This window comes from Cydia fagiglandana, chromosome 13 (genome assembly GCF_963556715.1).
Source record: "Cydia fagiglandana chromosome 13, ilCydFagi1.1, whole genome shotgun sequence".
NCBI lineage: Eukaryota > Metazoa > Arthropoda > Insecta > Lepidoptera > Tortricidae > Cydia > Cydia fagiglandana.
Genome location: NC_085944.1, coordinates 19672080 through 19694229, shown reverse-complemented (window position 1 = coordinate 19694229; position 22150 = coordinate 19672080). Strand labels below are relative to the sequence as shown.

Genomic DNA, 22150 nt, shown 5'->3' with positions numbered 1-22150 from the left:
AATTAGTAATTCAAAACACCCCAAAGCCAAAGAATGGTTTGACGTCTAGGCAGTGTTGCAATCGTCTTAAAAGCCGTAACAGACTATCGCACGTTCTGGCTTAAAAAAAAATATGTAATAATTATACCGGTATACATATCCATATGAAACGAAACTTAATGCAAATAATAACCATTATACATACCGGAGTCATCAAATAAACAGTAATATTCGTCTTGGTTTTTATTTAAGAAAAAAAACGACCAACCTAACTTGTAAGCATGTTTGCAGTTTCTAAACGCAACAAACGCTGTCAAATGACAATCAACAAATTGAACATTTGCATTCTTTGTCGAAATTTTTTCACTTTTAAATGCAAAATACTCGACAATACGAATTTTGCGGATACATGTTCTCGATTCAAAAGTGATATTTTTTCAAGCTCTTTCGATTGAGCATAATTTCATTTAGGTCTACCGTCAAACCGGTTCACGATTATTTATATAGATAACATTGATAACAAGAATGCTTAGTTGCAATAGCTAGTGGCATCCAAACGAATGGTGTTTGAAATAAAACTGCTATAATCCAGTCTCTTTCGATTTAAATGATCAGAGGAAGAATTTCATGCTTTGTCCCACAATAGATGACTAATAAAATTGCAAATAATAAAACACCTTGATCACATTCATATAACACGTAATGTTCCTCGTATTTATGAGTAATTGACCACTCATTACAGTTATTTGCTTAAGATAATGGATCCTGCAAAATGGGTACCTACTAGGTAAATAAAATAATGCTTGCCGCAATTTAAATAAACTTTCTTGTTTATGTTGTTGTTTTTACAAAATTAGTATAAGTCTGAAAAGTATATTGACTAGAGGGCTGACCGCGCATTATAATTCCGTTTGGGAGAAATGACAACGAAAAAAAGTATCTTGGAATCCCTCTGGTTACAACAAATATCGCTATTAAGTTTTCGATTTTATCACGTCGAGATGAACTTTAACTGAGCAATATAGTTAACCACATCTACGAGTATAATTATATGTCTTGATTAGGCCAATTTGGCAGTAGTCTCAATTTAAAGAGGACGCTTGGGAGAAAGATCACTTATTTCTCACCTTACTGGCAGAAATGCTAAATTAAGGCCTTCGATTTCTTGTATTGCTGTTGTGTAAATTCAATAGTTCAATACCGACTTTGTCACACGCTATAGCGAAAGAATAAACACTTTGTGAAAGCGTTAGACTGCACGTAAATTGTGTAGCGGACTAGGCATGAGAAAACTACCTCCAAAGTATTTTAGATTTGAAAATTCTGCTATGTAAAGTTACTTAGGTAAAGTATAGATTTTTATAATATTTTAATTAAAATAGTTTTTGTTGTGTTGAGTATTTAGAATAGTGTATGTATGTTAATGTTATTTATTTTGTTTTTCGAAATAAATGAATTTTATTTTATTATTAATTTTTAAATAATTAAAAATTTCAAACACAGTTCTTTTACGTTAAATATCGACTATAGTTCGTTTCTTTTAGCATTAGAAAGAACTCCACAGAAGTAAGCATACAGTTTTTATCAGGCTCTTTAATTGTTAATAAATTTAATAATTATCGAATTATCTAATGAAGCACGGTCAATACATATAATTTACTTCAAATTATTACCGCTAAAAGTGCCGGATTTGGAACCACAAGCTTACTTCTGCGAAGTTCTTTCTAATGCTAAAAAAAACGAACTATATATCTGTATAGGTACTTAAAAAGCTTCTCACCCTAAACGAACACAGTCTTCGATCATCCGACCGATTTAGTGTCCCACTGCTGGGCCTTTGCCTCCCCTCGTTTCCTCCACTCGCCCCTGTCGTTTGCAATATTATAATAACAATCATAAATTCGGGAGAGCAGCGAATGGAGGGCAGACGGCAATCGAATTAGGTATATTAAGCGAAGAGGAAACATCACTTACCCTCACAGCACGCAGGAACGATCGTGACAATGCAAGACGCACGTAAATGTCCCCTTCATGCGAGGGTCCGAGCTTCCGACCCGCATCGTAAAATCACCGTGTAATCAAGTATGTATAACCAAAAATGTTACTGTAGCAGTAACTCTGCCTATGTCTATTCTACCCTATATTTACCGCAGGCGTATTTGGGGAAGCCTCTACATAGAATTATGAACACTTACATTTTGCCAAAATGTTTCAGTACCTTCTTTGAATATGATGATGTTGATCTGAACTAAGATTTCATGAAAGCCCAAAACTCATAAGCACATTTTGTCGACAGAGCTTGTTCTACGAGATCCTGGCCGGCATCTGGGTGCGCAACGGGCTGCAGATCAAGGGGCAGGCCATGACGTACATCCAGGCCAACTTCTGCAACTCCATGGTGGACATGGACATCTACTGGCTGCAGATCTGCGCCGCGCACCTCCCCGCCGACCAGTTCCTCGACATGTGTATCGACATGTGAGTACCGACTCGACCGTGTGCAGTCACCGGGATACATCCAGGCAGACTGCAACTCCATGTAGACGTGGACATCTACTGGCTGCAAATATACGCTGAGCTTAGAGCTGTTTAGATGACCGATGCAGCACATGTTGGGTAATTTTGAGAAAAAGTGTAGCTGACCGGACTTCTTTTGATGATAACTAATACTGTGCGAATATTTGCAGGTTTGGCGTCCGCGAGTGGCTGAGCATGGTGCCAATGCCGCCCGTCCAGGCGGCTGAGCAGGACGCCATGGTGGAGGGCCTGCTGACGTTCCTCGCCATCCTGGTCTCTTCGCGGACCAACCTAGGTAATCTAACAAATTAAAACCTTGCTTAACTTTCCAGGAAAGATCAGGTTGACAGTCCCATTAAAGTTCAAAATCAAGAGAGAGCCATTCCAATAAGACGACATTTCGTATGCTAGCTTTAATATCATTTTTAGCCATACCTCAGAACTAGTTTTTGGGCTAAACTCCTTGAGCTTACAAGCTGTCTCACTCCTACTCATTTTAATAAGTAAAAACAAGTTTCTACCAGTATGAGTTCAATGGCACAATATTACTTGGATCCACGAGGATAAACTCAGGAACCTAATTACTTCTTTCTCTGGTCATTCATGTTAGAAGATCATGATTATTTGAATTCTATCAACTCCATTTTGTGCTCTTTACCACTTCATAAAACTTGCTGCTGTATTTAAATAACCCTTGAGCTTTTGTCTTCCCACTTACCCCAATTTGTTTGTGCAGGCAACGACGAGCTGACGCAGTCCCGACTGGAGGTGAGCACCCTGCTGGCCGCCGGCGACAAGACACACTCGCAGCTGCTCGAGCTGATGCCGGAGCGGTCTGGCAACGCGCACACAAGGAACTTCGAAGTTGTCCTCAAAGAGGTATGTCGGGCCTCACAAATTACCATTAGCTACTGTATTCTTGTTGTGGCTAGGGTTTCAGGTTTTAACCTTTAAAATCTGAACTTAGCGTTACAAAGGGCCGCATATTTTGAAAAACCAGCTGGTCATACGTTCGTTTTTAGTAATTGGTTAGTTTTCTATTAAAAATCTTATTTTGAACTGGATAGACTAAACAGTCAATAGCTGGACATATCTAGTTATGGCAGAATTCAGGGTAAAGCTGTCCAGATGTAGGTAATCCTTTATGTAAAGTCTTAATTCCGCCTTAATGAAAAACAGCTCGTTGCAAAAGAAAGTAATCAGTAGTGAACCTCCTGGACCTGCCTATTATGGTGTTCCCGCTCCGTTCTCACTTGTGTGTTGTTGCAGCTATCGACATACCGGCCGCCACCTCGCGGCTCCGAGAACCTCGAGCAAGGTCTCTTCGTGCCCACCCCCCTCGTGTGGCAGAAGTACTACGACCCGCTGCACGTGCTGCGCCGCGCGGTCCACAGGAGGGACTTCCACGCCTCCATGGAGAGGTTCACCGCCTAGTAAGTTTATTGTCAACATACAGTTCAGATCCTGAAACGGATTCTTCAAATCGTCATACTCGGAGCTAAAGTTCTTGAGTGGAAATTTCGGGTACGCAGCTAAAGAATGCTTTTAAAAGTTGATGGTTTTGGTCAAGATCGTAAGGAACCGTTATATGGGAGCTACGTCAAACTGGTAATTGATCCTTGTGTATATTATATGCCCAGTAGTGGAATATACCTGTAATGGTGAAGACTTAAGATATGAAAGTGTGAAGCATTTTAACTAATTGCCTTTTTGTTTTAGTGTACGCGAGAAGCAAAAAGCATCTGGCCAGCCGGGCGCCAGCAAGCCTGGCGAGGGGGCAGCGTTGTGGCCGCCGCTACGACCCGCCGCCGCGCCGCCTCCCGAGGCCGGCGACCCCAGGGTCATCTGCGCCTCAGGTAGTTTTTGGAACTTGTTTCCTATTGCAATCTTCTTCTTCCAGTGTCATCTAGTATCAGAGGAAGGTTATCATAAGGGCTACGGGGATTGTATTGTATTAGATACACATAGAATCAAGACCGGGTGGTCTTTTTTCGTAAATCTTTTCTTCGATAATTAGTAGTAGTAAACTCTTTATTGTACAAAAAGACATATTAAAAATAACATACAATTAGCAAGAAGTACAAAGGCATTAGTTAATGTAACCAGTTCATATTTACTGTTCTATTTCTGTTTTCTTATCTCAATGTGAATATTATGTAAATATGTTTAGAGGGTTGTTTGTTTTGGTCGACCGCCGGGCTTCTAGTCCCCTGGTTGTATATCTGATCGTGTGGTGTGTGTGTGTGTGCAGGGGTGCTGCACGGCGCGCTGCTGGCCGTGCTGCACCGCGGCGTGCACCGGCGCGCGCCGGACGCGAGCGCGCCGCACGCGCCGCCCGACCACGTGCTGGCGCTGGCCGTGTACCTGCTCGACGTGGCCGCGCAGCTCGCCGCCGAGCGCGCCACCGACCACGACGTCAGTATCTATTCCTCTAACATTATGTCTTTATTTCGTTATTATTTTACGATGTATATTGAAAATAATCGCTTCGGTACAATATTTAATCCAAAATGTAATTTTCCAAATTTCGAGACCTGATCAAATTCAGTCCTTGAAAATCGAGACGATTCTAAAATATAGTTTAAAACAAGTCTAAAAATGTATATGTAGTACAGGGGATCGTATCGTCGTCGTCGTTTCAGCTGGACGTGATGGTGGCGGGCGGCGAGGGCGGGTCGCGCGGCGCGGTGGTGTCGGGGCGGCCGCTGCTGGCCGCGCTGGCGGGCTCCCTCCCCGACAACGCGCGCACCGTGGTCGCCCGCCTGCCGCCGCCGCGCCCAACCCGGCCCCAGCCCGGCCCCGTCTACCCGCACCACTGCCACTCCGACAGTCAGTACCCGAGACCATTTCAGCCTACGAGTAGTCTACACCGCGACTCCGGGACCTAGTGCCGTCCAGTAATACCCTGCGATCGAATGGCGTCCACCCGGCGAGCTAACTTAACAATTGAAGTTTAATGCCGAACACGGCGCGTTTCGTGCCTCTCTTTGCTACCCAGACTTTCTGCACGGCTTATCGCAAAGCCTAAAACCGATTTGCTCGTATCCTTTGACTTCCTGACATCAAAACAGTGTTAACACATACTCGTATGCTAAGGGGATGACCATTTGGATTGCAACCACACGCATACGAGCTTGCTTATATGTATAATATGGAATTGCGACATGTTACCTAATAAATTTTTAAATAAAATAAAATATAACTACCCATGCTTAAACCGTTTTTAACTTTCGTGGCAGGTGACACGGAGTGGGAGCCGACAGAAACGGAATCAGCACGAATATCACCGATGAAGTCTGCGCTGCTTTCGGCAATGAGCACCGCGTTGGCTGTGCCACCGAATTTAGATGTAAGAGGAATTTAATAAGAGAAAGCCTAAGTATAAACGTAAAATACTATAATATAATCGGATATATGTATTTACAAAACACACTGTTGTGATGGTAGATGGTGCCAAACTCAGCGGAGCCAGTGGACACCGACGACCAGTCGGACGGCGGCGGCGACGCCACGCAGATCAGAGCCTTAGAGGTAACCACTCGTTTCTCAACCAGGTGGCAGGCTTCGCCGACGCTCCTCAAAAACCTTGCCTCCACCACCATTGATTATACATGTGTTGCGGTGTGACTGTTTTGAGGAAGCCTGGGTGAAAAGGTTTTTAAATAAGTAGTGGCCTGATTAATGCGATGTAGGCAGGCCATGGTCCGACAATTTGCGGTTTTACGTAAGCTAGTAACCTTTTATTTTCATAGTTATGAATTGTTGAAAATCTTTACGTTTGAGTTGATTGATAATGTTTTGCTAACATTGCTAAGTTACAGTGTATTGCGCAGAGTGGCAGCATCAGCTCGGCCGCGGAGGGCAGTCGGGCCCTCGCGCTGCCGATGCCGCTGCCGGGCGCCGACGCCGACATGGACGACATGTCGCTGGCGCTCAACGACCGGGAACCCTCACCACCTGCCTCGATACCCATCGAATACGGTACTCAATTCTTTAATAATTGCATAATAATCGATAGTTTCCGGTTTTTTGTTCACACATACCTACTTGGCAGTAAGGGAAAACTCAAATTATTTTCAAGAAATCGAGACGAGGTGTTACCATACCAGCCTAGTCGCCAATTTGAATTCGACCTCGGGCACTGAAGGGTTTGGTCACTTTTTCTTCAGTACATGACATCTATTTCAGTGTATAGTTTTTAAACCAGTATACACTGTGGTAACATTACAGACGTGTCGACCCCCGAATGGAGCGTGAGCCTGCGAGAAGATTCCCCGCCGCTGTCCCACGCGCTGCCCTGCACCGACCCGCAGCCCTCCACCAACACACAGGTAACGGTGGACTCACGGGACCCTCGCTCCCGTATAGTATAATACTGTTGTTTTCTGCAGATAGTATTGTTTTATGCACCAGTCACAAAAGTGTAGAATTCTACGTTAGACCACTACTCTCGCATTTACTTTAACTAGCATAACTAGTGATGTTGCATATATCGGTCATTAAAATTAAATCAAAGTTACGGCGATATACATAGATCAAACATGTTTTTATGACCATCAATAGAATTCAATTGTGATCGTATAAAATAAGAAGGATTATTTGAACAATTAATAACTGTATAATGTTGCAGGTGCAAGTACACTTGGGCGCGGATGAGTCGATCCCGGTGAACGAGTCCATCATCTCGCTGCTGCTGAAGCTGCACTCGCAGCTGTCGGGGCGGCTCGACTCCTTCTCGCTGGAGGAGCCGGAGCCGCCCGTCGACGAGCCCATCGGTAACCTGCTCGTTTACCACTTAGCAGCTTTAGATAACCTCGTTTAGGGCCATAAATGCGTTATCGACTCTCCACTTGTAATTATTGCTTCCAAGTCATAGGTCAACTGTTATTGTTGGTTCGCAAGAGCACAGTATTTGATGTGAATCATATTGCAGGTGACGGGCCGCACTTCATCGGCCAAGTATTGCGAAAGTTAGCGCGACTAGATGCGCGCTGCGCGGGCGCCATCGCTCACGTGCGCCACTCGCTGTGGCCGCACCAGCGCGAGCGGCAGGCTGAGCAACGGGCCAGGTAACATGATTAACCCCCATTTCTAGAACATATTAAACTTGGCGTTTTGATCGATTACTGATGCACGTTTTGATGACGATTTTGCAGTTCTTCTTCATTGTTTTTATTACTTGATCCGGCTCGAAGGACCATTTTTATTATCTAGTAATATTGTAATAAAATTGTTACTTTGGTGTAAATTATAAGAGTAACAGCAAACTATGGAGTAGTCAACGGCGTACCCATGTTGCCAAACTACATATTACCTTTTTGCTGGACTTCAACCATCGCCACCATTAAACCATTTTTATCTATTTGAATCGTGCGGGCAGGGTTTATATGATCCTCTTTCTCCAGGGAACGACGCGAAAAAGAAGAACGTTCCCGGCGCGCGCGCGAACGACAACAGCAGATGATGAAGGAGTTCCAACGTCGCCAGCAGCAGTTCCTCAGCGCCATGCAGCGGATGGAGCCCGAGCCCATGGACCTGGACGCCGACTCCGACTACGACTGCGTCATCTGCAACACCAGCTCCGTCTCCACCCCGCAGCACCCCATCGGCAGGGTGGTGCTGCTGCAGTCCACCTCCGTGCTGGGCCACCGCCGCCGCCAGGACAGGTATGCCACCGTGGACCTGGACCTGCAACACCCCGCAGTACCCATGGGCCTCCACACGTCGACTATGAACGAATAAACATCATTCTACCGACCTGTTTTTGTTTTCTTTTTGTAACTCGTTTTAGTCGAATGTATTTTGGTAACTTAAATGTGGTAATTAAAATTAAACTTCTTTTTTTTGTTGAGCAGTGGCGGCGCACGTCTAGCATTATCGGAGCGCGAGCGAGCAAGACTGGCGGAACAACGAGACACGACGGCGGCGGCACACCACTACCGACTGCACGACGAACTGCAGCAACACTTCGACCAGGAAGGTAGGATAACGACCCGCCGGTCACACTACATATTAACTGATTATTCATAAACCTTATTGAATAGACATAAAGTTCATCGATGATTAGTTATCAGTGTTGCTCTTAAAAAGTAGTGTAGACACATGATGGTATGTGATATTTTAGCGTGGCTGCTGTCGGTGTCGGTGGGGCTGGAGGGCGGCGTGCACGTGGCGTCGTGCGGGCACCACCTGCACGTGCGCTGCCTCGCCGCCTACCTGCGCTCGCTGGCGGCGCCCGCGCGCCCGCACAACCTGCACGTGGCCGGCGGCGAGTTCCTCTGCCCCGTCTGCCGCCAGCTCGCCAACAGGTATTACAGCTTTAACGGTGTCGGTGGGGCTGGAGGGCGGCGTGCACGTGGCGTCGTGCGGGCACCACCTGCACGTGCGCTGCCTCGCCGCCTACCTGCGCTCGCTGGCGGCGCCCGCGCGCCCGCACAACCTGCACGTGGCCGGCGGCGAGTTCCTCTGCCCCGTCTGCCGCCAGCTCGCCAACAGGTATTACAGCTTTAACGGTGTCGGTGGGGCTGGAGGGCGGCGTGCACGTGGCGTCGTGCGGGCACCACCTGCACGTGCGCTGCCTCGCCGCCTACCTGCGCTCGCTGGCGGCGCCCGCGCGCCCGCACAACCTGCACGTGGCCGGCGGCGAGTTCCTCTGCCCCGTCTGCCGCCAGCTCGCCAACAGGTATTACAGCTTTAACGGTGTCGGTGGGGCTGGAGGGCGGCGTGCACGTGGCGTCGTGCGGGCACCACCTGCACGTGCGCTGCCTCGCCGCCTACCTGCGCTCGCTGGCGGCGCCCGCGCGCCCGCACAACCTGCACGTGGCCGGCGGCGAGTTCCTCTGCCCCGTCTGCCGCCAGCTCGCCAACAGGTATTACAGCTTTAACGGTGTCGGTGGGGCTGGAGGGCGGCGTGCACGTGGCGTCGTGCGGGCACCACCTGCACGTGCGCTGCCTCGCCGCCTACCTGCGCTCGCTGGCGGCGCCCGCGCGCCCGCACAACCTGCACGTGGCCGGCGGCGAGTTCCTCTGCCCCGTCTGCCGCCAGCTCGCCAACAGGTATTACAGCTTTAACGGTGTCGGTGGGGCTGGAGGGCGGCGTGCACGTGGCGTCGTGCGGGCACCACCTGCACGTGCGCTGCCTCGCCGCCTACCTGCGCTCGCTGGCGGCGCCCGCGCGCCCGCACAACCTGCACGTGGCCGGCGGCGAGTTCCTCTGCCCCGTCTGCCGCCAGCTCGCCAACAGGTATTACAGCTTTAACGGTGTCGGTGGGGCTGGAGGGCGGCGTGCACGTGGCGTCGTGCGGGCACCACCTGCACGTGCGCTGCCTCGCCGCCTACCTGCGCTCGCTGGCGGCGCCCGCGCGCCCGCACAACCTGCACGTGGCCGGCGGCGAGTTCCTCTGCCCCGTCTGCCGCCAGCTCGCCAACAGGTATTACAGCTTTAACGGTGTCGGTGGGGCTGGAGGGCGGCGTGCACGTGGCGTCGTGCGGGCACCACCTGCACGTGCGCTGCCTCGCCGCCTACCTGCGCTCGCTGGCGGCGCCCGCGCGCCCGCACAACCTGCACGTGGCCGGCGGCGAGTTCCTCTGCCCCGTCTGCCGCCAGCTCGCCAACAGGTATTACAGCTTTAACGGTGTCGGTGGGGCTGGAGGGCGGCGTGCACGTGGCGTCGTGCGGGCACCACCTGCACGTGCGCTGCCTCGCCGCCTACCTGCGCTCGCTGGCGGCGCCCGCGCGCCCGCACAACCTGCACGTGGCCGGCGGCGAGTTCCTCTGCCCCGTCTGCCGCCAGCTCGCCAACAGGTATTACTAAAGGTGGACCGAAGCACAAGCAGAAGCGGGGCGAATTATAATTTCATGTTTATGTTGACACTTCGACATTGCAAAGGCTAATACAAATCATTAATAATTATTAAATTAATCAAACTCTTATTAGTGTAGTTAACCCTTTTATTCATAACATAAACGTTTACTAAAGTTAACGAGCCTATAATAATCGTTTGTCCTTTTCCGACGTATCGGTGTGATGGAAAGGGACAAACGATTATTATCGGCTCGTCAACTTTAGTAAACGTTTATGAATAAGGGGGTTAATGTTTTATCATTCGCTGAAACGTTGTGTTTATTGTAGCGTGCTGCCGCTGCCGCCGCGCGCTGCCATCCCGCCGGCGCCGGCCGCGCCGCCGCACGAGGCCGTGCGCGAGATGCTGCTGCGCACGCACCCACAACCCGTCAGTATCTATACATGTTGTCCACTCTGGATGAACACACTCTGTGTGTGTCATAGTGTGTGTAAGGTATTGGCTCCTGCGATTCACAAGTAGCAACACACATTATAAATACAATTTGTGTATTACCTACCTAGCTAAAGCTGCTAAGCTGAAGAAGAATCCAAAATGATCTGAACACGACCTTATTGTTACAAGAGAAAACGTCTGTGCAGATCTCATCCATATCCAGATTATCCATGTTGTTGTGTGTGCAGGCTCCTAGCGCGCTGACGGACGCGATGAACAAGGCGATGGAGGACATGACGGCCACCGCCAGCACGAAGCTGCGGCAACGGTACGGCTCCTCGCCGGCTGCCATCTTTACCTTCGTCACTTCACTGGGTAAGTTATTAAATCAAAAGAAGGCTTTCTATTCGAAAGATGTTACACGCTCGTGAAAAATATGCGTTATTAATTAATAAGATTTTAAATGGTTGCCGCTTCTACTTAATTAAATAATTCATTTATTTCGATCATAGATTATCTATATTATTGTTTCCCCTCAAAGTGGAGTTATGGGCGTTATATGGCAGAATAGGAGCTAACTGTTATTTTACTGTTTACTGTTATTGTTGTTTTTATCTTTTTAAGTGTTAAGATATTGAAGTTTTTGTGATTGTTTGTCAGTGCGCACGAATTTAGAATGCGAGTTGGTCCAGCGCGGGGGCTCCCTGGTGACACCGGAGCCCGAGCCGGCTTCTTCTTCCACGGCGGAACCGAGGCCGCGGTACAAGCCCCGGAACGACTGCATAGGTCAGTTTGAAATATAAGTTATAACATAAACAATTTAGCATAAGCAACGAAGTTGGTGGTTGGCTTGTCCACTAGGAATGGTGGTTGTCTTTCAGAGTTTTTTACTAGAGAAAAAAAAACCTGTTTTACTCGCGTAAGCTAGGTATATGCGTGCTAGTTTTCATGTTTTCTTCTGGACGGGACTATTCTTTTGTTTTGTAAAGGGAAATGAGCCATACCGATATATCGTATTGTATATGAAAGCTTTGATTTTTGGGAATGCAAACGTATAAACCACCGAATCCAACTCGGTTGGGCAGCGTTCGGGAAACTATGTCATGTCTTTTCGTTCGACATACTTCAGTGCCAGTGACATATTATAATGTTTAGGTTTACATAATTAAACTAGACGGGCCCGCAGCTCCGCTCGCGTAAATGAAATAAAGAGTGTGTCTTAATATTTAGTTAAATACCGAAATACATTCTTAAGTGTAGAATAGAATATATTTTATTTGTATTAATTGTACATCGTCATATTCATAAATTATTTACAATTAGGGGAACAAACATATTATTATAATATTAAATGAATGTTACATTTATACAGGGTGATTCATGAGACGTGAGCAGGACTAATCCTACACACTCAGTTACTGATAATTGATCGATCACCGTAGTATTTAGGTGAAAGAACCACACTTTTTCCCAATTTTTAACTTTTTGGTGAGGGCAAATTTAATTCTCTACAATCTTGGTCACCCTACAAAACCTAATTAATAAACATAAAACCTCTTTTACCGTAATGACAGCATTTTGATTACGAAGAAAATGAACTGTCAAACTTGGTGAGATACGAGTTTTCAAAAGTAACCAGACCGTGATGACAGTGATGACATTCAATTTGACACAGAATATCGCTATGTCGTAAATAAATTAATAACTTTTTTTTTCAACACGACTACAAAATTAACGTTAAACTCACTAATACTGATACGAAACAGTTGGTTATAATTTACGAAATGCGCAGTGTTAGTCCTGCTCACGTCTCCTGAATCACCCTGTATACAAGTCAATTACGCTTCAATGCAAGTTAGATTAAATATAATGATTAATTAATTATACTAAACATAATTTTAACACAATTTCATTGAATAAAGATGACATGTCATGAAAGTTATAATTATACCTATACATATTCATTCATGGTTTCGACTTTCGACATATTTAGTCATTCATCCAAAAATTCTTTCACCGAGTAGTATGCTTTTGTTGTGCAAAACGTTTTGAGTTCACGTGTGAAGCGTCGTTCAGTACTCAAGTCTTTTATTACCTCAGGTAATTTATTATATATTTTGGCACCTACTACCTTTAAGGACTTCCCTGACTTCTGGAGTCTATGCGTGGGTACGGACAGTGCAGGTTTTCTTCTCGCAGAGTAGGTCTTGCTTATAGGAAACTCATCAGGGTTATTTCTCACGTATTTACCTATCTCAAATATAAAGAGCGAAGGTACAGTCATTACCTTAAGGTTAACAAATAGCTGCCGTGCAGGTTCGTCCTGAGGGACTCGTGATATCAGTCTAATTACCTTTTTTTGTAGGATGAATGGTCGGTCTCTATCAGCCGCCAGGCCCCAAAGGTCAATTCCTCTCGTTAGGTGTGCATGGAAATATGCATAATATGTAACGGTGCGTGTAACGAAGCGTTACACTATCGACCTTCATACTATTTCTGGCACCATACAAATTCTAAATTCCTTTTTGAAATTCAAATCCTATTCCAAATTCCATTCAATGATTTTTATTTTCAGTTCGATCACATACTTTGATCGATAAACACCATTTTATCTAACGGACTGTACTTCCCAAGTTTCTAAACACGACCGTTTAAGTGTGATTTTTATTAGTAAACGTAATAATTCATAAGTGCGTGCAGTTCAGTATAGTGCTCGTTTTGTGGCCCTGCACACCTTCCAGATATATATCTACATCATCACCAAGGCACATATTGTGCCTTTTTATTTAAATAATAAATACCCCTCATCGCTCTGGATCCTGCCTTTTCATTCCCATCATCCCTGTGAGGCTCCTCTACCTGCCCCCTCACACTGGCGCCATCAACGTGCTCAAACCCGGACCTGACAAGACACCCACCCGCCCTACGACGCTGAGCAGCCCGTTCCAGTACCTCCGTGCCAGCACCTGCTCCTACCCAACAACCGCAACCAGCTGTTCCAGTCCTACATTTTTACTTTCTCTAACAATTTTTTTTTTTATATTGTTTGTAATTGCTAGCTTTAAGATCTTTTCAAAATTCTAAAAGGTTATAGTCGACCCAACTCAAATTTTCGCAATATCTCTCGGCCTAACATCATTTTATTTAATTTTCTATTTTACAACCAACCTTTTATCTAATCCTCAACCGTTTAACCAAAATTCCCCCCTTAAATAACCAATTACATATACATCTATCATCATTCATCATCTTATACCAATTTATCTATATCTATTTTCTAATCCCTATTATGCCAACGTCCTACGCTTTTTGTCGCGCCACGTAACAAAACTCTTAACATAGTGATTACACAAAACATCTATCACATACAATTACACAATCCAAGATTTCCACTGAAATCTCACAAATTGGTTTCAATCCTAAGTGTTTTTAAAACTCCTTGGAGTCACTGAAGTGCGAACCAATCCTGACTTACGGCAGTACTGTTGGAGATAATCCGATAGCTTATCCTTCACCCGATTAAATAAATATACACAACTAAGCCTAATATCACAATAAACTTCTCCTTTCGATTCAATAAAAAATAAAATTTAATAACTACATATTTTATTTATATTGATAACATCAATTATTCTCTTCGTGATAGGTATCCACTTTAATAAACAATGAATCCAGCACTATTAAATAAACCTGAACTCATCTATGAGCTCAAACTCAGGAACATTCAGTTCCCAGCCACCGCGCAGGCTGATGATTTAAGACAGCTCCTCACTCCAAATTTATTCGCGGACCCGTGTTCGAATCTCTCCAGCCCATATGATCTTGAACAGGATATCACCGAAATTAGCAGATGCCTCACAATAGTTTCTTCTCAGCTACAGCTTGCGACCACCAACCAAGCGAAGCACGATAGAATAGCGGTTTTCTTATTTCATTTATATAACAGAATAGAACGTCTCCATATTACCACTGAATTATCTCCAGAAATTATTGACAACTATTCGAAAATATGCGAATTTTTGTCAAAATGTCAAACAAAATTTAACATGTCACAACCGTCAACAACAACGTCAACTTACGCGTCAGCAACCTCTTTGATAGATGATTCCACAAATTTAGACCTACTTGCTCGAAAATTAACCAACCTCTCTGAAGCAAAACCAAGCGATTTTAAAAAATTCAACTATAAAGGCGATAGTTGCCCTTATGATTTTATTCGAAACATCGAAGAGTTTGCAATTGCGCGTAACATTGACGACAAACGCTTACACAAATACATATACGATTTTTTATCAGGCACTCCTTTAGATTGGTATAGGTCAAAGAAAACAACCCTTACAGATTGGAAATCATTTAAAACCCACTTCTTAAAAGATTTCGAATTGCATGACCATGACCACAACTTACTACAAAATATACATTCCCGTAAACAAAAACAACATGAACGAATAATAATGTATTTTTCAGCCATGGAAGCCCTTTTTTCCAAATTACATGAACCCCTTTCTGAAAAACAAAAAATAGATATCCTCCGTAGAAACATGAGCCCTTATTACAGTTCCAGATTAGTTCCTACAGATGTTACGTCTATAGACACATTATTCCAATCGTGCAAATGGTACGAAAGCTGTAATACTACCTCTACTTATAGCTCTAGCAACTATACCAACATTCAACAAGATTCTAACCATACCCCCCCTTCCCAACCGTACATACCACCATTCCCATTTAATAAACCGGTCCATACTGTAACAGCACCACCTTCTACGTTACGTTACTCCTGTCCGCGTTGCAGAACAAACGATCATTCTTTAGATATTTGTACAAGTAAAAATATAGTATGCTTCCGCTGTGGCAAACAAAATGTCACTTTTGCAAAATGTACAGTTTGCCATAAATTTCCAAAAAACGCATAAAGGAGAAAAGTAACTTAAATAAAACTACTGCTACAGAATGGAACCAATGGTTAGATACCATTAAATTATTTATGTCATCATACAATACTACATCAGCACTTTTCACTCAAGATCCATACGATGAACGACCTTATGTCAACATCCAGACAAATAATTTAACTTTATGTGGCCTCTTAGACAGTGGCAGTGCTTTAACTATTTTCGGAAATAATTCCCATAAAATTCTCTTATCCCACAATTTTACCATAAATTACGACCATAAAGTCGTAGGCTCTGTAGCCGACGGCTACCCTATATACTCTATTGGTACAATTCAACTACCAATTTCGTACAAAAATATTGTGGCTATTATTACCGCTCATGTTATCCCTACTGTAAAGCAACCCTTGATTCTAGGCACAAATTTTTGGAGAAAATTCAATATAGCTCCCCACATATTACCTGACATAACGTCATATTCTGATAAACATATAGATACCCTAGTTATTTCCACCTGCGACCAACACATCACTAATTATGACAACCTTTCTGAAACTCAACAGTTAATTTCAGATACTATTATTGAAAAATTTAAAAATATTTCAACAGAAACCAAACCCTTAGGACGAACCCACCTCATTGAACATCACATAGATACCGGTGACCATCCACCAATCAAACAGCGATGCTATAGGCTTTCTCCAGAGAAACAAAAAGCTTTATGCAAAGAAGTTGATGAAATGCTAAAGCTTAATGTTATCGAACCCTGTGAAAGCCCATGGCTAAACCCTGTCATAATAACTCCTAAAAAAGATGGAACGTGGCGTTTTTGCATCGACAGCCGTAAACTAAATTCGATTACGCGCAAAGATGCCTACAAACTCCCACTCATTTCTGACATTCTAGACAATCTAAAAAATGCTAAATATCTATCATCGATAGACATAGCAAAAGCATTTTGGGAAATACCCCTACGCCCTTCTGATAGACCTAAAACTAGTTTCCATGTACCCTCAAAAGGCATGTACATGTTTCGCGTAATGCCTTTTGGATTGACTAATGCCCCTGCTACCCAACAACGCTTTATGGATGCGTTATTCCCTTCTGAAAACCTTGATAACTCAGTATTTACCTACTTAGATGATATTATCATCATAAGTAATACTTTCGATGAACACATCACTTTACTTAATAAAGTTTACCAAAGGCTAGTACAAGCCAACATTACTATAAACTTCCCCAAGTGTTCATTTTTCAAAAAAGAACTTAAATATCTTGGTTACATAGTTAATGAACACGGCTTTCAAACAGATCCCGACAAGGTTAAGGCAATACTTAACATCCCACCTCCCACAACTCCTCGAGAAGTTAAAAAGTTCCTAGGTACAGCAAGTTGGTATAGACGCTTTATCCCCGATTTCAGCACAAAGGTTGCACCACTAACTAAACTTACCTCCACTTCCAAAAAAGCACCACCATTTAAATGGACATCACTAGAAGACAATGCCTTTAAATCCATTAAAGAAGCTCTAGTCTCTACCCCTGTTCTTGCTTGCCCAGACTTCTCAAAACCCTTCGCAGTCCACTGTGATGCATCCAGCTTCGGCATCGGTGCCATGCTGACCCAAGAATTTGATGGCGTTGAGAAACCCATTGCTTATATGAGCAAATCCCTAACTGGTCCCCAAAGAAATTACTCAATTACAGAAAGAGAACTCTTAAGTGTCTTACTAGCCCTAGAACATTGGCGTTGCTATCTTGACAACGGCTTAAAGTTCACAATCTACACAGACCATTCCGCATTACAATGGTTTCTCCATCTAGATAATCCAACCGGACGTCTAGCCCGCTGGAGTATTCGTCTATCTACATTTAACTTCGAAATTAAACATAAACGTGGTAAAGATCATCTAATCCCTGACGCTTTATCACGCTTACCTTCAGTAGACGTTATTAACTACAATAGTTCTAATACCAATGACGACTGGTATAATAATATCTACGCTAAATGCAGTTCTAACCCCAACACCACTCCAGATTACATAATACATAATAATAAATTATACCGATACTCAAAAACCCCTTCGTTACTCCAATCTGAGTATAATTGGAAAGAAGTTATCCCACTAGAGTACAGAATACCCATTATCACAGAAAATCATTCCACCCCAACTTGCGCTCATTTCGGAACATTTAAAACATACAATAAAGTTAAATTGAAATATTTTTGGCCAGGAATGTACAAAGATATTTCAAATTTTATTGCCAAATGCGAGACTTGCTTAGCTTGCAAACACCAAACCCAACTAAAACTTGGCCTAATGGGTAAACCTAAGCAATGCTCTCGACCCTTTCAATGCATTTCAATAGATTTGATCGGCCCCTTGCCTACTACACTAAAACACAACAGATTCATCTTTGTCGTTACTTGCTGTTTTTCAAAATACTGCCTCCTCTTTGCGATTAAACGTGCTACGTCATCAGTAATCGTTCATATTCTAGAAAACCTAGTTTTCCTAGTGTACGGAATTCCACAGACCATAATTCTTGACCATGGTCCTCAATTCGTTAGTCAAGAGACAACGGATTTATTCCACTCCTATCAGATCCCAAAAATACACTATTGCGCAATTAAATGCGCCCAACCAAATCCCGTGGAGAGATATAATAAAGTTGTTACCACAGCAATATCCTCATTCATACAGGATGACCACAGGAATTGGGATATCAACCTACATAAGATACAATTTGCTATTAATACTTCCGTAAATGAAACAACAAATTATACTCCTTCTTTCCTTGTATTTGGTCGCGAATTAGTCACATGTGGATCAGCATACGATAAATCTGATCTCACAGATGATATTATATTCGCGCCCAGAGACGAATACGCTGATAATCTTGGTCTTCTCCAGCCTGTCTTCTCCGAAGTACAAGCCCGTCTTTGGAGAGCACACCAAACCAATTCTTCATCGTATAATAAACATCACCAACATTTCGAATTCAACGAAAATGACATCGTCTGGAAACGAAATTACGCAATTAGTAATTCTCCTAAACACTATTCTGCTAAACTTGCACCCAAGTTTATTAAATGTTCTATCCTAAAAAAAATATCACCCTTAGTATATGTCCTACAAGACATGTCCGGCAAAATGCTCGGACGATGGCATATTAGAGACCTTAAACCTCTCCCCAAAATTCTAAAATAAATAATATACTGTTTTTCCTTAATTAGATTCTTATTTGGCTCAAACTTAGCTACTTTTCTCCTAAGCTCCTAACTTGTAAAATATTGTATATAATGTTATACATTTATAATTATATCTCATCCCCATTATACATTTCGGACTCATTACATTTCGTACATACCTACTTAGTACGAATTTATACGTTCATTTATACTATTTAATTTATATAACGTTATATTACATTCATATAACGTTATTCAAAGCTAACTCTACCAGAGTTAGAACAATACTTGTTTATATATTTCTTCCCTTGACATAACGTTCATATTTACGTACTTAGGTACATACGTACCGTACAGTACATTTATTAATTCCATTAAGGAATTATCTTATGATATTTTGTAGTAATCCTACATTCCATACGGCATTACTTTGTTGAATAAATTTCAACAATCGTACTCTTTGTAGGTACACATTATTGTAGATATTATATTTAGATTCATTAATATTCAGCGGGTGGTTACTGATTAATAAGCCTTAATACTAATGGAGAGCGATTTAATGAGTACGTCCTCTACTTAAAGGAGTACTCTATTGAAACTTATTTTGGTTAAACAATTAACCAAAATTTTATAAGATGATGTATGAATGACCTTTGGTATGCATGTTTAAATCGCCTCTCTTGTATGATAAACATTGTATATAACATCCCCACCTTCTAAATTTATCACTCATACCCATATTCATTACATTATATTTACATTACGGAAAAATCCTTTGGCCATAAGCCCCAGGATTTTCCCTTCCAGGGCGACCCCGGTAGTGTAACGGTGCGTGTAACGAAGCGTTACACTATCGACCTTCATACTATTTCTGGCACCATACAAATTCTAAATTCCTTTTTGAAATTCAAATCCTATTCCAAATTCCATTCAATGATTTTTATTTTCAGTTCGATCACATACTTTGATCGATAAACACCATTTTATCTAACGGACTGTACTTCCCAAGTTTCTAAACACGACCGTTTAAGTGTGATTTTTATTAGTAAACGTAATAATTCATAAGTGCGTGCAGTTCAGTATAGTGCTCGTTTTGTGGCCCTGCACACCTTCCAGATATATATCTACATCATCACCAAGGCACATATTGTGCCTTTTTATTTAAATAATAAATACCCCTCATCGCTCTGGATCCTGCCTTTTCATTCCCATCATCCCTGTGAGGCTCCTCTACCTGCCCCCTCACATAATATGCTGTCAGCAGGCCTTGTTCCGATAACGTATGCTTTAGACGTCCGATAGCGTAGAAGGCAGAATTCAATTTTTTACAGATCGCGTCTATCTGTTGGCTCCATTGCAAACCGCTATCGAAACAAAAGCCAACATAACGAGCATAGTCTACGGGTTCTATTTGCACCCCGTTAGCGGTCAAATCTAGCCGTAACTGTACCATATTATGAGTGAGAATTGGAGAAGATTAGTTTTCTCAATATTTAACTGCATGCCGTTAGCTTGAAACCAGTGCAGTAATTTTAGAATTATGTCCCTAGCATTCGACTGCAGTTCCTCTTGGCTACGACCGTGGATTATTGCACATATGTCATCCGCATACATGATGAATTTTGCAATAGGACTTGGGAACGGCAAGTCGTAACGCGAATATACTATTTCCGACATTTGAGCCCTGGGGGACAGACCTATCTCCGACTGAGCCACACACAGAATTCTCCCCGTTGACATCAGTGACTTGAACGCGGTGGGCTAGGAACGACCTTACTATAGCAACAAAAATTTATTACATTAAAACAATCATCAGTACATAGGCAAAGGGTTAGGTAATACATATGTGGGTAGGGTAGAAAAGTGGTTTCAATCGATGTGTGGAAGGGCAGCACCGTCGTCGAACCCAAGCCACCTGGCGGTCGACTTAAAACGGTGGCGTGTGCCTCGGATACACATGCTGGTGGCGCGTATAACGGCGATACTGATCCTACATCTCAGCCAGCCCAGTATGGTGCTTAGAGAACGGTTCCACCGTTGAGATATGGTTTCTGCCATATGTTTTATAAAGGAGGACATTTGGGGTGCATAGACGCTGTCAACAGATGTTACAAGTGGGGTGAACGTTGCATGTCGCATTTCACAGGCCGTGGAATATTTTCTCTGCTTTTCGTCTTCAGCTGATTTTAGTACAGATGTGACGGGTCGTGAGAGGTAAGAAGGAGCGTCAGTGTCGACGACACGGATATCAAACAACGCCTCCCTCTGCGCATCCCAAACGCCACGACAAGATAGATCTGCACGTAGGCCGCAGTCATTTTCCGAGATTATTGGTTCTTTTGTTACGTTGCCCCACGCGTGTTGACAAAGTTCACAGAATAAATCTCTAATCTCATTGTGCCGCCTTTTTTTTTTTTATTATGCATGGGTTTACTCATGGCCACAGACTAGCCGAGGCGTAGACGTGGCCTACGATGGAGCGAGCTCGCCCAGAAGGTGCCTGTTCACTCTTGATTTGAAGGTTGCCGGGTTATAAGAGCACGGAAATATAGACGCCGGCAAGGAATTCCACTCCTTGGCAGTGCGCATAAGGAAAGTAGAAGCAAAGCGCTTCGTGCGAATTGGCGGAATATCTACCAAGTAAGGATGGAAACCGGCCGTGCGTCTAAAAGTCCGATGGTAAAATGGGGACGGTGGAATGAGCTCGTGTAGCTCTTGGGCACACTCCCCGAAGTGCAACCTGTAGAATACCGACAGGCTGGCGACTTTCCGCCGATGGGCCAAAGTCTGAAGCTTAGCCGTTAGCTTCTTGTCGCCAATCATCCTCCTGGCTCTGCGCTCCACTGAGTCCAAAGCGGCGAGTTGGTATTTAGCTGAGCCATCCCACAGGTGGCTGCAATACTCCATACACGACCGGACTTGAGCTTTGTAAAGTGTTAGAAGCTGTCCAGGTGTGAAGTATCGCTTCACCTTATTTAGGACGCCCAGCTTTCTGGCCGCAGTTTGTGCTTTAGACTCAATGAAGCTGCCGAAGCCGAGGACTGAACTCAGCTCCATGCCGAGGAGTTCCAGGCTGTCGGTAATAGGTACAGATGCACCCCGGAAAGAAGGAGTCAGGTCGAATGGACTCCGTTTTGCGGAAAATAGACACGCCTGCGTTTTGGAGGCATTGAACGTGACCAGATTGTCATCACCCCACTGGGAAACGAGACTAAGGGTCAAGTTCATTCGCTCAACCATGGCCTCTCTCTGTGAACGTATATCCTCCCTGCTGTCCCCTGCACTAGCCAAATATCTCTCAACAACCGTTATGCAGATGACAGCATCT

At 43.8% G+C, this 22150-nt stretch overlaps 1 protein-coding gene across 1 annotated transcript in view; it reads left to right on the top strand.

Annotated features, from left to right (window-relative positions):
* Window positions 1–22150, top strand: part of LOC134669924 (E3 ubiquitin-protein ligase Ubr3) — a 113253-nt gene that overhangs the window by 75856 nt on the left and 15247 nt on the right. Inside the window, exons 10-32 of the mRNA XM_063527540.1 lie at window positions 2276–2457; window positions 2667–2791; window positions 3233–3375; window positions 3766–3929; window positions 4216–4352; window positions 4748–4911; window positions 5139–5325; window positions 5736–5845; window positions 5944–6027; window positions 6330–6477; window positions 6727–6827; window positions 7127–7271; window positions 7430–7565; window positions 7902–8162; window positions 8352–8476; window positions 8621–8804; window positions 8840–9178; window positions 9214–9552; window positions 9588–9926; window positions 9962–10300; window positions 10629–10728; window positions 10983–11109; window positions 11395–11520. Coding sequence (XP_063383610.1) covers window positions 2276–2457; window positions 2667–2791; window positions 3233–3375; window positions 3766–3929; window positions 4216–4352; window positions 4748–4911; window positions 5139–5325; window positions 5736–5845; window positions 5944–6027; window positions 6330–6477; window positions 6727–6827; window positions 7127–7271; window positions 7430–7565; window positions 7902–8162; window positions 8352–8476; window positions 8621–8804; window positions 8840–9178; window positions 9214–9552; window positions 9588–9926; window positions 9962–10300; window positions 10629–10728; window positions 10983–11109; window positions 11395–11520 — 4105 coding nt within the window. The remainder of the gene's footprint in view (window positions 1–2275; window positions 2458–2666; window positions 2792–3232; window positions 3376–3765; window positions 3930–4215; window positions 4353–4747; window positions 4912–5138; window positions 5326–5735; window positions 5846–5943; window positions 6028–6329; window positions 6478–6726; window positions 6828–7126; window positions 7272–7429; window positions 7566–7901; window positions 8163–8351; window positions 8477–8620; window positions 8805–8839; window positions 9179–9213; window positions 9553–9587; window positions 9927–9961; window positions 10301–10628; window positions 10729–10982; window positions 11110–11394; window positions 11521–22150) is intronic.